The sequence below is a fragment of the Stegostoma tigrinum genome, chromosome 27 (genome assembly GCF_030684315.1).
Source record: "Stegostoma tigrinum isolate sSteTig4 chromosome 27, sSteTig4.hap1, whole genome shotgun sequence".
Lineage (NCBI taxonomy): Eukaryota > Metazoa > Chordata > Chondrichthyes > Orectolobiformes > Stegostomatidae > Stegostoma > Stegostoma tigrinum.
This window is the reverse complement of record NC_081380.1, coordinates 22,526,372-22,542,695: the sequence shown is the minus strand read 5'-3', so window position 1 is coordinate 22,542,695 and position 16,324 is coordinate 22,526,372. Positions and strand designations below refer to the sequence as shown.

At 40.9% G+C, this 16,324-nt stretch overlaps 1 protein-coding gene across 3 annotated transcripts in view; it reads left to right on the top strand.

Moving 5' to 3' along the window:
- si:ch211-283g2.1 (sodium- and chloride-dependent GABA transporter ine) overlaps positions 1-16,324 on the top strand; it is a 103,068-nt gene that overhangs the window by 9,624 nt on the left and 77,120 nt on the right. For all 3 annotated transcript variants that reach the window (XR_009447343.1, XM_048556967.1, XM_048556966.1), the window contains exons 2-3: positions 14,694-14,828; positions 15,158-15,365. Coding sequence is in view for 2 of the 3 variants with exons in the window: in XM_048556967.1 (XP_048412924.1) it covers positions 14,694-14,828; positions 15,158-15,365 (343 nt within the window). In the remaining variant the exon portion in view is untranslated. The remainder of the gene's footprint in view (positions 1-14,693; positions 14,829-15,157; positions 15,366-16,324) is intronic.

The window sequence follows — 16,324 nt, the reverse complement described above, 5'->3', positions numbered from 1 at the left end:
GCTGACTATCTCTAATCAATTTATTCTTTTCTAGATGATTATAAATCCTATCCCTTATAACCTTTCCCAACACTTTACCAACAAATGAGGTAAGGCTCACTGGTCTATAATTACCAGGGTTGTCTCTACTCCCCTTCTTGAACAGGGGAACCACATTTGCTATCCTCCAGTCGCCTGGCACTATTCCTGTAGACAATGACGAGTTAAAGATCAATGCCAAAGGCTCGGCAATCTCCTCCCTGGCTTCCCAGAGGATCCTAGGATAAATCCCATCTGGCCCAGGGGACTTATCTATCTTCACCCTCTGTAGGATTTCTAATACCTCTTCCTTGTGAACCTCAATCCCACCTAGTCTAGTAGCCTGTATCTCAGTATTCTCCTCGGCAACATTGTCATTTTCTAGAGCGAATACTGTTGAAAAATATTCATTTAGTGCTTCCCCTATCTCCTCTGACTCCACAGACAACTTACCACTACTATCCTTGATTGGCCCTCATCTTACTTTCGTCATTCTTTTATTCCTTAAATACCTATAGAAAGCCTTAGGGTTTACCCTGATCCTATCCGCCAACAACTTCTCATGTGTCCTCCTGGCTCTTCTGAGCTCTCTCTTTAGGTCTTTCCTGGCTACCTCGTAGCCCTCAAGTGCCCTAACTGAGCCTTCACATCTCATCCTAACATAAGCCTTCTTCTTCCTCTTGACCAGGGATTCCACCTCCTTCGTAAACCATGGCTCCCGCGCTCTACAGCTTCCTCCCTGCCTGACAGGTACATACTTATCTAGGACACACAGGAGCTTTTCCTTGAGTAAGCTCCACATTTCTAATGTGCCCATCCCGTGCAGTTTCCTTCCCCATCCTATGCTCCCTAAATCTTGCCTAATCTCATCGTAATTGCCTTTCCCCCATTTTCTCAATGTCAATTCACATACGTACCAGAAATGGTAGCTGTGTAGTTAGTGATTGACTAGGAATGAAGTCAGGAGAGCAGAACGTTTGCCTTTTCCTTAATATTCATTCATGGAATGTGGTTATGGCTGGCTAAACCAGCGTTTTTTTCTTGTTTTAATTGACCAAGGCATTTAAGAGCCAACCACATTGCTGTGGAGTCCCATGTACGCCAGACCAAATAAGGATGGCAGATTTCTTTCTCTCAAGGATATTTAAGAACCAAACGAAGTTTACAACATTCAACAGTGATTGCACAAGTACCATTAGACCAGCCTTTAATTTGAAAATGCTGTTGCATTAAAATTTCACCACCTCCCACAGTGGGATTCAAACCAATGTCTCCAGGTGCCAACCTGGAGCCCTGGATTGCTAGTAATTTAATTTTTATCCCATTTTGTAAGGAAACACCTTTAGAAAATGTGCTTCATTCCTGCAGGAGTGGAGGTGCTTTGAAAGCCTGCAGGCAAAGACGGTTTTCTGTCTTTCTCAACCTTTGGGAGGCTTTTTGTTGTCCGAGAAAGCAGTCAAAGTCAGAAAACCAAGCAATCTTGTTGATACATTTGCAGCGGCTTCTGGAATATTGGGGCTTGATTATCTGAGCATTCATTTTGCCTCACAGCGCCAGAGACCCAGGTTTGATTCCGCCTCAGGTGACTGCCTGCGTGGAGTTTGCACATCCTCCCCATGTCTGTGTGAGTTTCCTCCAGGTGCTCCACTTTCTTCCCCAAAGATGTGCAAATTAGGTGAATTGGCCATGATAAATCACCTATAATATTCAGAGATGTTGTTTAAGTGCTTTAGCCATGGGAAATATATGGTAGAGGGATAGATCTGGGTGGGTTGGTGTGGACTTGTTGGGGCGAATAGCTTGTTTCCATTCTGTGGGAATTCTATAAAATAAAAAAAAATCCCATCAGTGTTGTGACAGAGGCTTAGGAGATTGACTGGAGTTTTTGAACATTGTCAACATGAAATTGGGCATAGAGTAGGATCAATTGGCCAGGAATAAAAAGGATAGATGCCAGGTATCTCAGACAATAAAACAAGATAGCATTGAAAGAAGCTAAAACCATCCTACAAACAGAGGAGGTATCCTTGACTGTTTACAAGATTTCATTAAGAGTAAGGCAATAGAATTGACAAAAAGGCTAAAGGTGGAATTAGCTACAAAGGTAAGAAGGCAGAGAGAATGAATGCATTGACACAACATAGCATTTGGGACAGCTGGAGATAATGAAAAGGATTGGGTACACCAAGTAGCGAGTCACTTGAGTTAGTGAGAATTCAACTTCAGCTAAAGAATACCAGCTGAGAAGACAGTTTTCAAAAAAATAAGCCTTAGACATAAGAGAAGGCTCTGGTGAAGAAACCCCTATGCCTTATCTAAAGTCAAATAAGGAAATGTTTATATTTGTTCAGGACCTACCAAAATTTGAGGAAAGGCATATAGAGTCATTCTTTATGATGTTTGTAAATGTAGCAAAACAACTGAAATGGTAGAAGTAAAATTGCCTACACAGAGTGGATTGACAGGTAGAGCTTGTGAGATTTATGCACCACTGTTAGAGGAAGTTTCTATGGATTAAGACACCATAATTCTTGGTGTGCATTAGTTAGTTGCTGAATCATACATACAAAAATTCCAAAACTTAGGAAAACAGCCTGTGCAAACCTACATTATATGTGAAAAGGTAAAGAAAATGATTCTAATTGGTGGATACAAGTATTAGGAGTAAATACCGCATATAAAGTTCTGAGAGAAATTATTCTCTTAGAAGAATTTTAAAAATTTATAAACTACCATTACATAAGTCAATACTTATGTTGAAATCCCAAGGGCTGCAACTGCAAGACATGCAGCAGGAATGGCTGACAATGATGAGCTGAGGAGGTAGGGGAAGCCCTAAATGAGTTTTTTGCTTCTGTCTTTACGAAAGAAACGAACTTTGTAGTGAATGAAATCTTTGAAGAGCAGGTGTGCATGCTGGAATGGATAGAGATAGAGGAAGCTGATGTGCTGAAAATTTTGTCAAACATTAAGATTGACAAGTCGCCAGGCCCGGACCAGATTTGTCCTCGGCTGCTTTGGGAAGCGAGAAATGCAATTGCTTCGCCACTTGCAAGGATCTTTGCATCCTTGCTCTCCACTGGACTCGTACCTGAGGACTGGAGAGAGGCAAATGTAATTCCTCTCTTCAAGAAAGGAAATAGGGAAATCCCTGGCAATTACAGACCAGTAAGTCTCACGTCTGTCGTCTGCAAGGTGTTAGAAAGGATTCTGAGGGATAGGATTTATGACCATCTGGAAGAGCATGGCTTGATTAAATGCAGTCAACACGGCTTTGTGAGTGGCAGGTCATGCCTCATAAACCTTATCTTTGAGGATGTGACTAGAAAAGTTGATGAGGGTTGAGCTGCGGATGTGGTGTATATGGACTTCAGTAAGGCATTTGATAAGGTTCCCCATGGTAGGCTCATTCAGAAGGTCAGGAGGAATGGGATACAGGGGAACTTAAATGTCTGGATACAGAATTGGCTGGCCAACAGAAGACAGCAAGTAGTAGTAGAAGGAAAATATTCTGCCTGGAAGTCAGTGGTGAGTGGTGTTCCACAGGGCTCTGTCCTTGGGCCTCTACTGTTTGTAATTTTTATTAATGACTTGGATGAGGGGATTGAAGGATGGGTCAGCAAGTTTGCAGACGACACAAAGGTTGGAGGTGTAGTTGACAGTATAGAGGGCTGTTGTAGGCTGCAGCGGGACATTGACAGGATGCAGAGATGGGCTGAGAGGTGGCAGATGGAGTTCAACCTGGATAAATGCGAGGTGATGCATTTTGGAAGGTCGAATTTGAAAGCTGAGTACAGGATTAAGGATAGGATTCTTGGCAGTGTGGAGGAACAGAGGGATCTTGGTGTGCAGATACATAGATCCCTTAAAATGGCTACCCAAGTGGACAGGGTTGTTAAGAAAGCATATGGTGTTTTGGCTTTCATTAACAGGGGGATTGAGTTTAAGAGTCGTGAGATCTTGTTGCAGCTCTATAAAACTTTGGTTAGACCACACTTGGAATACTGCGTCCAGTTCTGGTCACCCTATTATAGGAAAGATGTGGATGCTTTGGAGAGGGTTCAGAGGAGGTTTACCAGGATGCTGCCTGGACTGGAGGGCTTATCTTATGAAGAGAGGTTGACTGAGCTCGGACTCTTTTCATTGGAGAAAAGGAGGAGGAGAGGGGACCTAATTGAGGTATACAAGATAATGAGAGGCATAGATAGAGTTGATAGCCAGAGACTATTTCCCAGGGCAGAAATGGCTAACACGAGGGGTCATAGTTTTAAGCTGGTTGGTGGAAAGTATAGAGGGGATGTCAGAGGCGGGTTCTTTACACAGAGAGTTGTGAGAGCATGGAATGCGTTGCCAGCAGCAGTTGTGGAAGCAAGGTCATTGGGGTCATTTAAGAGACTGCTGGACATACATATGGTCACAGAAATTTGAGGGTGCATACATGAGGATCAATGGTCGGCACAACATCGTGGGCTGAAGGGCCTGTTCTGTGCTGTACTGTTCTATGTTCTATGTTCTAAAACTGAGAAGGAAAGCATTTTGGAGAGTAAAACAAAGGCAAATAGCCAGAATAAAGAGGGGAGAGTGAGAAGGGCACAAGGAATTTTTTAAATTAGAAAGGAAGGTGCTAAGGGTAGAAGTAAAGTTCATAGGACTAAGTGTTTCCATTGTAACAAAGTGAGTGATTTTCATTTAAAATGTTGGAAGTTGCGTGGGAAATCCATGGAACATATTGAGGTTTGCAACGGTGAGCTCAAGAAAGGATCTCATAAGGAAAATACCAAATTGTAAATTAATTATGACGATGAGGCTGAAGGTAAACACTAGAGTGAGTGTAGGAGAGGTGTGGAAGGTGGATGAAAGATATAAAGGATTTTTGTCAAAAGAGGAGGTAACTCCTTTTACTTCAAATTATGCAGCTAAAGCCATTACTATATTCATGAATACAGGAGCACCTCAAACTCTGTAGCTGGGAATGAACACAATTTGTCTACAGAGAGAGCATTGAAAGCCAAAGTTTTAATAGATGGGATAAATAGAGGTATGTGCCCGTTCTGTTGTACAAACTGAACTTACAATGTGACATGTTGTCCAGAACAGTGGCAGTAGGAATTGTTCAGAAATTGCCTGTGGATGGAGATGACTTACTCTTGGATAATGATTTAGCCAGGATGAAAATTGCAGCTTCACCCATAATCACAGCAAGTCTGGGAGAGTTTAAAGGAATGGAACAGTTACAGAAACAAGCTCCAGGTACTCTTCCATTATGTGTGGTGATCAAAGCAATAGCTAAACAAACCAAGTCACTGGAGATCAAAGTAATACCACAAACGAACGTTGGTGTATCTGAAAGTGCATTTCCGATATATTCTAACCAAGCTACTCAGAAATTTTATTACACACCTTCAAAATAGATGGGATTTGAACCTCCTAGTTCAGAGGTAGGGGCATTATTATTGTGCCAAAACAGCCCTTACCTGAAGATGTTTTCAAGGATGAAAATAATTCAAAACAAGTGTTTAGTCCGTCTTTGTAAGCTAAAGCTCTTAAAGCAGATCTGGAGGTAAACAGCTTAGCACAATGAGCCCACACTGATTCAGGCTGAAGAAATTCCAGAATTCTTATGTTAAAATGGAATTCTGATGAGAAAGTGGAAACATCCACACAGATCTGCAGATGAGAAATCATATAGTGGTAACCATGCCATTCCCCTGCAACAACCAAGCGCCCCCCCACCCCACCACCCATCACCACCTGCCACCACCTGCCCCAAGGTATCATAAGAAGGTAAAAACCGAAAGAATGCCGGATGCTGTAAATCAGGAGCAAAAGCAATTACTCCTTACTGAGACTGATCTACTGAAGGGAGTACTGAAAGTAAAATTAACTAGAAGAGTTAAATGATAGCAGCTTTTGGTATACCAAAATGGATTGTGTAACGATTGCATCTTGTTTTTCTTTATTTTTGATTGTGAACTGAAAAGGGAAAAGGGCTATTTTAAAAACAAGGTCTGTGGAAGGATTTGTTCCGCTGTTGGCCTCATTGTGAGCTATCTTTATACTATTGCTTTGGAAGCAGTAGGAGAAGTAAAATAATATGGCATGGCATTTTAGCTGGCAACAGTGCGCAGTGCTGTTTGTGCACTTGTGACCAGTTGTAGATGCCAGAGGTTATTCAGACTGATGACAGTTCTGAGTGGCTCTGGGGACACCGAAGAGCTGATGTAGGGTTTGAACATTGCAGACACAAACATTCAGAGAACAGAAGGTCATGGGAGGAAAATTCACAGAGCACAGTGCATGTATAGAACAAACTACCAGAGGAAGTGTTGAAAGCTGTTACAATTACAACACTTAAAGGCAGCTAGATGGGCACTTGAACTGGAAGGGTTTAGAGGGATATGGGCTAAATGTTAGCAAATGGGACTAGATTAATTTAGGATACCTGGTCAGCTTGGACAAGTTGGATTGAGGCTCTGTTTCCATGCTGTGTGGATCTATGGCTCCATGTATATTAAAAAACAGACATCTCAGCAAAGCTGGTTGGACTGGTGCTGTTGAACTGTACTTCCCCAGTATTCTGTCTTCTACCCATAACAATAATGTTTGTTTTTACCCGTCATGACTGTCTGCCTGTAGCAATTTTGAAAGGGGAGTTAGAGGTTTGACTAGTAGAATTATATATTCATAGGACATAGTTGTTTACCTGTGCTTAGAATGTACTTACTTGTAAAAAATACAAATATTCTTGAAAAGTACAGAAACTTGGTAAATGTTTTCTGTCAACTTGAAGCTAATGGGCCGGTAAATTGGGGGTTCATATACTTTGATTAAATCTTTAATTTTTGTGATGACCTCAGGCTTATTGGAGGCTCCAGCATCACAGCACTTTCCCAACAAGTTTGTAACAATACACTGGGGCCTTTTGGCCAGGATTATTTTGAAGCAGAGACAATGGGGATTTGGTTGTAAAATTAGTAAGTCATTAAGGTAAAGGAAATGTCAGGCTATGTCCTAAAAATAAGAAATGGCACTGAACTTGGAAAGACCTTCCTGCAGATGGCAGAGTTGTTACTGACACATTTGAGGGCAACTGCAAAGGTCACTTTGATTGAATTATCAAGTAAATTGGGGTATATTTGAAATAATTCCACAGAAGCTGTCACCAAGTCACCCTTTACTTATAGTTGCAAAGTACTCGACACTGGTCTGGCTTCCTCAGAGCCAACTCTCAGACTGAGCAGAACCTCTGACATTCCTGTTCATTATCTGTCAGCTAGGGCTACCTCTTTGAACCAGATTAACAGCCCAAATCAGGGAACTCATATTCTTTGAGGTCCACCTACCAGAATTCATATTTACCTGCTAAAGCTAGGAAGGCAGACATAATTAAAGCACTAACGTAGCAATTGGGTTTCGTAGAAATACAAGAGGGACCAGGTACTCCAGGGAGTGAAACATCAGATTCAGGTAGTATTGAGTTATGATCAAAGAAACTTGAACAAGGGATGAATTAAAGTAACTTAAATTTTAAAAGAATAGTTGGAAATGGAATTCCAAAGGGTACAGGAAGAAAGAGACAAAAGAGAGTTGAGGAGACGAGAATTAAAATTACAAAAACAAGTGAAAGAGAGAGAAAGAGAGAGAAATATAGGAATAAAATATTGTAGTTTAAAGACAAGGCATCAGAGGCAGAGGCTGATAGCATTCGCATTAGAAACATACAATTCTTGGCCGTGCTCCAATATATAGTAAGATCTTGGCTCATCACAACATCCATGGCACTCTGGGGTCATGAATTTCACAAATTTACAACACTTTAATGGAATAATTTCTCCTCATCTCTGTTCTAGAACTGCTATCACTTTTCTGAAAGCTATGACCTTTTGTTCTAGATTGTGCTAAAAAGGGAAACCTCTCCGTGTCTACTGTGTCAATCCACTTTAGTATCTAATGTACCTCAATTAGATCTCCTCCCATTCTTAACTCCAGAGAGTATAGGCCGAAAGTCCTCAATCTCTCTTTATAAAGCCAACTCTTCGTCTCTGACACCAATTTAGTGAAACTCCTCTGAACTGCCTCCAATGCAACTATATCCTTCCTCAAGTAAGGGGACCAAAATTGTATGCAGTCCTCCAGGTGCAGAATCAGTGATGCCTTATAAAATTTCAGCAATGCTTCTCACTTTTATACTCTAGTTGTTCAGCAATAAATGTAGATAGGTCCTGGTAGGGAGATTCTGAGTCATAACCTAAATTATGGTAAGGAAATGTTTGTGCAGGCCATATTCAACTTTTAAAAAAGATGTATCCTATGACAAAATAGCACAACAAATGAAGCGCCCAAATGTGATCTGAATATTGCTCTGGCAGAATAATTTGACAGGTAAAGAGCATAGGAGAATTATGCTTTACTTTCAGAAGAGGTTTCTAGAGATTACGATTCTATTTTTTTTTTAAAAAACTATATTGGCTGCATATGAGTTAGTGCCTGATGTGTATAGGCCAAGGCTTTGGAATTTAAATAAACAGCCTGAGCAAACCAACAGTAAATATGACAGGGTTAAGAACAGTAATTTTAACAGCCGGGTATAAGCGTTAGAAGCAAAAACAGCTTATCAAAGTCCTTAGAGAGATTATTTCCTTGGAAGAATTTTTTAAAAATTCACTACCTTCCATAATAAGAATATGTAATGAGGACCAAAGTCAGCATAATGGCTGATGAGATAACACAGTGTGGAGCTGGAGGAACACAGCAGGCCAAGCAGCATCAGTGGAGCAGGAAAATTGATGTTTCAGGCCAGGACCCTTCTTTTCTGAAGAAGGGTCCCGAACTGAAACATCAACTTTCCTGCTCCTCTGATGCTGCCTGGCCTGCCGTGTTCCTCCAGCTCCACACTGTGTTATCTCTGACTCCAGCATCTGCAGCTCTGACTATTCCAGTAACAGCTGATGATTTTGATTTGATCCATAAAACTAAACGCTTTATTCCATCATCTGATTTAGCCAAGCCAGAGGAGCAGGAGATCATTGGTAATACTGCAAATTAAAGGGGAGATGATAAGGTGTTAGGAATGTGTGCATTTTACAGGATATTTGAGTGTGATTTCTTGAATTTAGGGAAACAAACAATAATGGTTTTCTCAGCAGTGTTCCTTTGACAGGCTGAAGGCTATCAATAATTGAACCAATATCAGCCACTGTGACTTTTTCAGATCTTTTAAAATGATCGTTGATGCTTGGGGTTGGACTAATTATGCCAATGTTCAATTGTGCCATTTGAGTTTGAAAACGCCTCTGCTCCGTTCCAAAATCTTACGAATTAAGTCGTAGCCAGAATGATTTATTCAGATTAAGTCTTAGGCTTGGATTTCCTGATGGCCAGATCATTTCAAAAGCATAGATAGGAGTTACATGTGGGATTTGTGAATCCCCATCGTAGCAGACTTGGAATGGATTGCTCAGGAAATTGAAGATTCCATTGGACAGTTCCTTTATGCCTGCAGCCCTCAGAAAGCATTTTATATATAAACTGGGGGATTTGGAGGCTTCTGCTGAAGTTAAGAAAATAGTTACTCAGGAAGAGTTTGACAGTTAATTACATAGCCTAGTTCTAAGTAATTAATAAATTGACCTCTAACTATACCTCCCCAAACCCTTTACAACCTCAGCCCCTGACCTGTATTCCTGACACCTGACACCTCCAGGCTTGACACTGCACCACTACCACCCTCTTCCCAAACTCCCAGATACCTCTTTTGCACCAAAACTCCTAATCCAACCTTCCCCTCTCCAGATCTAGACACCATTCCCCCAGCTCTGAACAATCCTCCCTTTCTCTGGATGTAAACCCTATTTTTCTGCCCTGGATTCAATCCCCACTTCTGCCACTGATTCTTCCAATCTTCACTTCAGATCCAAGACCCCTGTGATCTCCAGACCCAACTACCTTTCCCCTGCACCACTATCCCTCCAACCCCCCCACCAAGTTCCAACACTCTGATTCCATGAGTGAGTACGTAATGGTAAGTGTGACGTTAGGGTGCCAGGAGGGTAGGCTGCTGGGTAATTAAGTGCTAGAAGGGTAGAGTGCCAAGTATTGGGGGCAGAGGGTTGGTTGCCAGATAGCTATGCGAGGCCCAGGATGGCAGGATAAGTGATGGAGTGTTTACGGTAGTTTGGGGATTCTTTGGTATTTTGGGTCAGACTGGGCAATCCTGCAAAAAGTATGAGTGCGGTTGATTGGGTTCTGGGTGAATAAATTGTCTTGCATTTCATTACATACTTGTTCCATTGTATTCATTGAAATAAATTCATTCATTTATTTCATGTTGACCTTGAGATTAAACAAATTTTGAAGTGGTGTTTTATCTCTCCAAGGTAATGTAAAGACTGCATACACTTTATGGAATGTAAATGGAAAGAATAGAAGTTTAGACCCTGCATTGTTGCAGAAAGTACCAGATGTACATTTATCACAGTTTGCTTGATGAAAATGCAATGAGTCATTTATGGATATCTGCAGAAAAGGCCTTGTGTATTTTTATTCATTCTAGAGGATAGCTCTTGCTGGAGTTTCGAGTGTTGGGAATTGTGGATGAATGCATGGATTCAACCTCTAGTGGTGCCTTTTTTGTGCCAACATTTAATCCAGACCTACAAAGTACACTTGGAGCTCTTTGTCACATTAGATGTGGCAGGGGACTTTCTGAATTAATAATATCTTCTACAGAGAAGAGGCCTCATCCCAGAGAGCTAGGAAGTGTCCTTTGAGTAGTATGTTACAAAATAAAGAGTATAATGAGTACCACCAAACAACATTAAAATAATATATATAGAATGCCTGACAGTGAGGAATGAAATTACAAGCAATTGAGCAGTTCATATAACATTATAATTCAAAAAATAAGTACTGGTTTCTCGTTTCTCTGTTGTATGTGCTTATTTGAATGTTACATGAGAATTTATTGAGATGGTTTCATTCTGGTTTTACTCATTTTTACTTGCCAGTTCTTCTTGTCAGTGTGAACAGTGACAACCAGACATTCGATTCAGCTTATTCCCAATGGCATCTGCAGTGAGGGATTAATGATTCTGATATAAGCACAGCATGGTGATTGAATGATAAGCAATGGTTGACAACCAGAAAATAACACTATCGGGATAAGCTAGAGCCTATTAATCTACTCCACTAGACACAAGCCATAAACTAATCAGGAGGCTAAATTTATCTGCTCCGTGATAGTGAAATTATTCTTGAAAATGCCACTTTTAGATATGTTCGTGGGCTTAGTACGATAAAGGTATGGATATTCCTTGCACTGTGTGCTCTTATAAAGTACATTCTCCACCATTTGATTGGCCATCCCAATGGAATAGGTGTAACTTAAAAGTGAACAGATGGTGGACATCACATGTAGTTGCTAAAAAAAAAGTGTTTCCTCCTCCAACTCCATTTTGATTTAGGCCCTTCCCTCTCTCCCTACTCCCTATCCCCCGTCATATTTGATGGTTTCTATTGCCCATACGGGCTTTGCTTGCAAATATTGACTGGCTACATGGGTGTTTTTGACAGGTGGTGGATAGTAATTACAAGGGGGGGAAGTCTCAGTTAGTTTGGTGGTTGCAATGTCACTCAGTTGTATGTGATAGCACTTCTGAGCATATAAAAAATATGCCGTGGTGGCTCTTGTGTTGGTGGCAGTGTCCCCACTTGGGTTCATGTTCCAATCTGCTCCAGAGGTTCATCATAACATGTCTGAGCTCATTAATTAGGAAAAAATATACTGTTGGTGCTCCCCCACAACTCCATTTTAATTTAATCTCCTTGTTGTCTCCCTGCCTTCCTCAAATTTTGATATCATTGCACTGCCCATGGTGGGCAGTGTTTGTTCATTGTTGACGTTTGGTTGTTTAATTTGGTGGTGAGTTTACAAAAAAGAAAGAAGAGATGGAAAGCAACAAATGTGGTTATTGACAATTTATATAATTTACCCAGTCAATGTGAAGCTATAATTTAAGAGGCTAATCAGTTATGGGGTGCATTGCAATGCTGTATAAAGGGGAAGTGATGGCCTACACTATTATCCAAGAAAACCAGGTAATGTTCCGGGGACCCAGGTTCAAATCCTGCCATGGCAGATGATGGCATTTCAATTTAGTAAAAATCTAGAACTAAGAGTCCAAAAATGACCATAAACTGTTGTTGATTATTGGAAAACCCGACCTGGTTCACTAATATCCTTTCAGGAAGGAATCTGTCATCATTACCTGGTTTGTTCTACAAGTGACTCCAAATTCGCAACAATGTGATTGATTTGTAACTGCCTCAGGGCAATTAAGGGTGTTCAATGAATGACAGCCTAGTTAGTGACACCAGAATGAATTAAAAAATAAACCTGCTTGAGTTATTATAAGGGCTTATCGATCATTGTGTGGTCCATGTTTTCAATATTGTGTGGGAATTTTAATATTCTTCCATCAAAACTCTACTGATAGATTGGAGGGTGTTGTGCAAAGAACAATGAGGAAGTCATTTTGACATTAGCCAATGGTGTAAAATGGTTGATAATGAATTGGTAGCCAATGTTATATCTCTTCTGATTTATATTTCCATTTTCATTCATATTGGGACAGATCTAAAATGGGCAGTCACATTTCTACACCTGCCTGTACTAGTATTGTCCAAAATCAAAACTGCATGCATACAGAACAGGTGAAAAGTGATATTTTAAGGCATGAGCACAAAACCAGAGAACATGACTGCAACATTAACAAACCTGTTGCAGACCAGACCAAATCCCCTCAAAAAATATCAAAGAGATAGCCTAGACTGTAACTTTTATCTTATTTAAAGGCAAGTGTAAGGCACTGGGTTCCAGATGTAGTTTGATTGGTCTAACTAGACTTTCAACAAAACACACTTCATTCTTACACTACAGCTAAAATACAAACAAAAGAAGAAGAATTGGCATAACTTTAACATGGTCCACTAAACAAAATAATATATTATTTAGCTAATAATCATCAACTGTTCCATTAAGCAGCATCTCATAAACACACCCTTGGCAAAGGCAAATTCAGAAAAACAGATTTTCCTCACTTGCTATCTTCTCAGGACCAGGAGAAGGGAAAATAAACAAAAGAATGAATTTAGCAGCAGACAGAGAACTTAAGCTTTTACAACAGCAGAGGGAGCTATATCCAGCAGCTTCAACTCGCATTGCCCAATTTCAACAAGTGAAGCTAAAACGAAAACCCCTGGTCTGTGAGCCTGACTCCACCAACTCATGCTTCTTTTAATATTTTTTTTATAAAAGCTACTTACTCAGCTTTCCATGGAGCAGACACCTCAGCACCAGATTTACAATGCCCCGCTTCAAGAGAAACAGATCAAAACAAATCCCTTTTGAAGGCACATCACCTCACAATCCAAAATAAGCCAAAAAGATTATTTATCCCAGAACAATCTTTAAATAAAGTCCACGTTTAATTATAACATTTTATTCAAACAAAATAGTTCCCAGCAAAGCACTAACTATTTAAATAGAGATATCTTTGTTTCTAACACAACCCTGGTCTCCTCTCCCTGACCAACAGAACCCTCCCACCTTCACATCATAATCCAGGCCCTCCAGGAGTTGTCCTGCTGATCGCAGCTACACCTCCTTGGTTTCACTGCTGAACACAAGAGTTTTCGGTGTCTGATTGGCTGGCACTTCTTGCAGTGACCTTTGGAGTCCAGGTTCCAGAAAATGATCTATTGGTTTTCTTGCCATTTCCAGTTTGAAGTCTGGTTTCAGTGGATCTTCCTAATAATAGGCACCTCAGGTTTCTCATTAGTTGTAAAACAAATAGGCAAGATCCCCAATGCCACAACAAGGTTCAGCCCAATGTGTAAATTCAGGTCCTGTACATGAAATAAGCTTTTCTTAAACTTGGCAATATGCAGTCCATTTAAATATTTGAGTTGATTTACTCAGCAGGGAGCACTTAACATATTATTTAAAGTTCATATCATATTAAACTGACTTGCAGTTAGATTGAGAGAATGCTTGGAATACAGAAGGAAGCCATGTAGCTCATTGGATCCATGCTGGTTCACTGCGAGAACAATTCCTGCAGCTTTCCCACTCCTCTACTGCACAATGATATTTGGAGCAGTTAGGAATATCAAGGAACAAAATGGAAAAATCAGAAGATAGTTTACAAGATGACATCTCAGGATGGCTACATGTCAATCGACACTGGGGAAGACTGCAAAAGGGTCCCTCAAACAATTATGTCAGGAAAGACGAATCCTCTCACCCAATGGGAGGCAGTGGCCAAGCTGTATTGTTCATAGGCGTTAACGATCTAGAGGGACCATTTTGTGATAATTTCACATTTGTATTAGCATGCTGTGCCCCACTCTCTGCCAATGTAGGGTCTGAACAAAATTGGAATGAAGATGTGCAGACAAATATCAATCTGAATGAGAGCAAATGTCCTCGAGTGTGAAAAGCAGCTTTACTCAGAAAGGTCTGGGAAAGAAAGATAAGGATCTAATTTAAAAGAAGACAGGGTGAAGTGTCAAGGCCCGGTACACTTCAATCTATGTCACTGTTGCCCTACACCACAAATCACTGGTCTAATTTGAGAATTTAATAATTTTAATCTAATTTATTTCATTTTCTCTAGGCGCATTTTTGATTCCCTTCTTCATTATGTTTGCGCTGCTTGGAATCCCACTTCTCTATTTGGAAATATCTATTGGACAGTATTTAAGAACTGGACCAGTTGAATCTTTAGCCAAAATCTGTCCCCTGCTCAAAGGTCAGTGCACTGGATTCCCTCACTGCTTTATCAGCAATCATTAATTAGAAGCCAAATGCCTAAAAACAAAGAGTTAAAAGGGATCTATTTTTACTGTATTGAATATAACTAATACTCATGCATGTAATGACAGTGAAAGGACAATGTAAGACATTGGAATCCAACTTAGAAAGAAGTCTCTTAGGGAAAGGATGACTTTTTATACCTGATGGCAATACTTGTCATTTATAGTTGTTGTGATTATTTTGCTCTTCTTCCAATAAGACAAACCATAAGACAAATAATGTTTTCAGGATTAACAAATGTGCCTTCTGTTCTTCATCCTACAGGTGTTGGTTTAGCAACAGTGGCTATTTCCTTTGTTATGAGCACATATTACAACCTTATCATCTGCTGGGCCATGTATTATCTCATCCACTCCTTTCAGAGCCCACTGCCCTGGCACAGCTGCAACAATACTTGGAATATTCAAGAGACCTGCACAGACAGTATTACCACTAACAACATTACTGTTTCAGCAAGTCAGCAATTCTTTGAGTAAGTCCTCTATGTAAAAGTAAATACCAGAAAATTTGTGGAGAAAAACGTGCAAGTTCTGAAGCAGAAAATGGGTTGGTCTGTAAGGCACAATTCTACCATTAAAACATAAAACCAGATGTTTCCTGTAATTTAAATCACAAAATCCAGGACAACCCTTTTGTGTTGAAAAGGGCAGCCTGGACATTACACAAGTATCACTTACAAAACTTTAAAACACTGGATTCAAGACACATATCTGCAGCTCTAGCTTTGTCAAAGGACAGTTAAGCCTCTGAAAGAGTATGCCCTTGTGATTCCATGTGCCCTTTACAGAACTTTGCCCATGTATTAGAGATAATGGGAACTGCAGATGCTGGAGATTCCAAGATAATAAAATGTGAGGCTGGATGAACACAGCAGGCCAAGCAGCATCTCAGGAGCACAAAAGCTGACGTTTCGGGCCTAGACCCTTCATCAGAGAAGGGGATGGGGGGAGGGAACTGGAATAAATAGGGAGAGAGGGGGAGGCGGACCGAAGATGGAGAGTAAAGAAGATAGGTGGAGAGAGTGTAGGTGGGGAGGTAGGGAGGGGATAGGTCAGTCCAGGGAAGACGGACAGGTCAAGGAGGTGGGATGAGGTTAGTAGGTAGCGGGGGGTGCGGCTTGGGGTGGGAGGAAGGGATGGGTGAGAGGAAGAACCGGTTAGGGAGGCAGAGACAGGTTGGACTGGTTTTGGGATGCAGTGGGTGGGGGGGAAGAGCTGGGCTGGTTGTGTGGTGCAGTGGGGGGAGGAGACGAACTGGGCTGGTTGAGGGATGCATTAGGGGAAGGGGAGATTTTGAAACTGGTGAAGTCCACATTGATACCATATGGCTGCAGGGTTCCCAGGCGGAATATGAGTTGCTGTTCCTGCAACCTTCGGGTGGCATCATTGTGGCACTGCAGGAGGCCCATGATGGACATGTCATCAAGAGAAT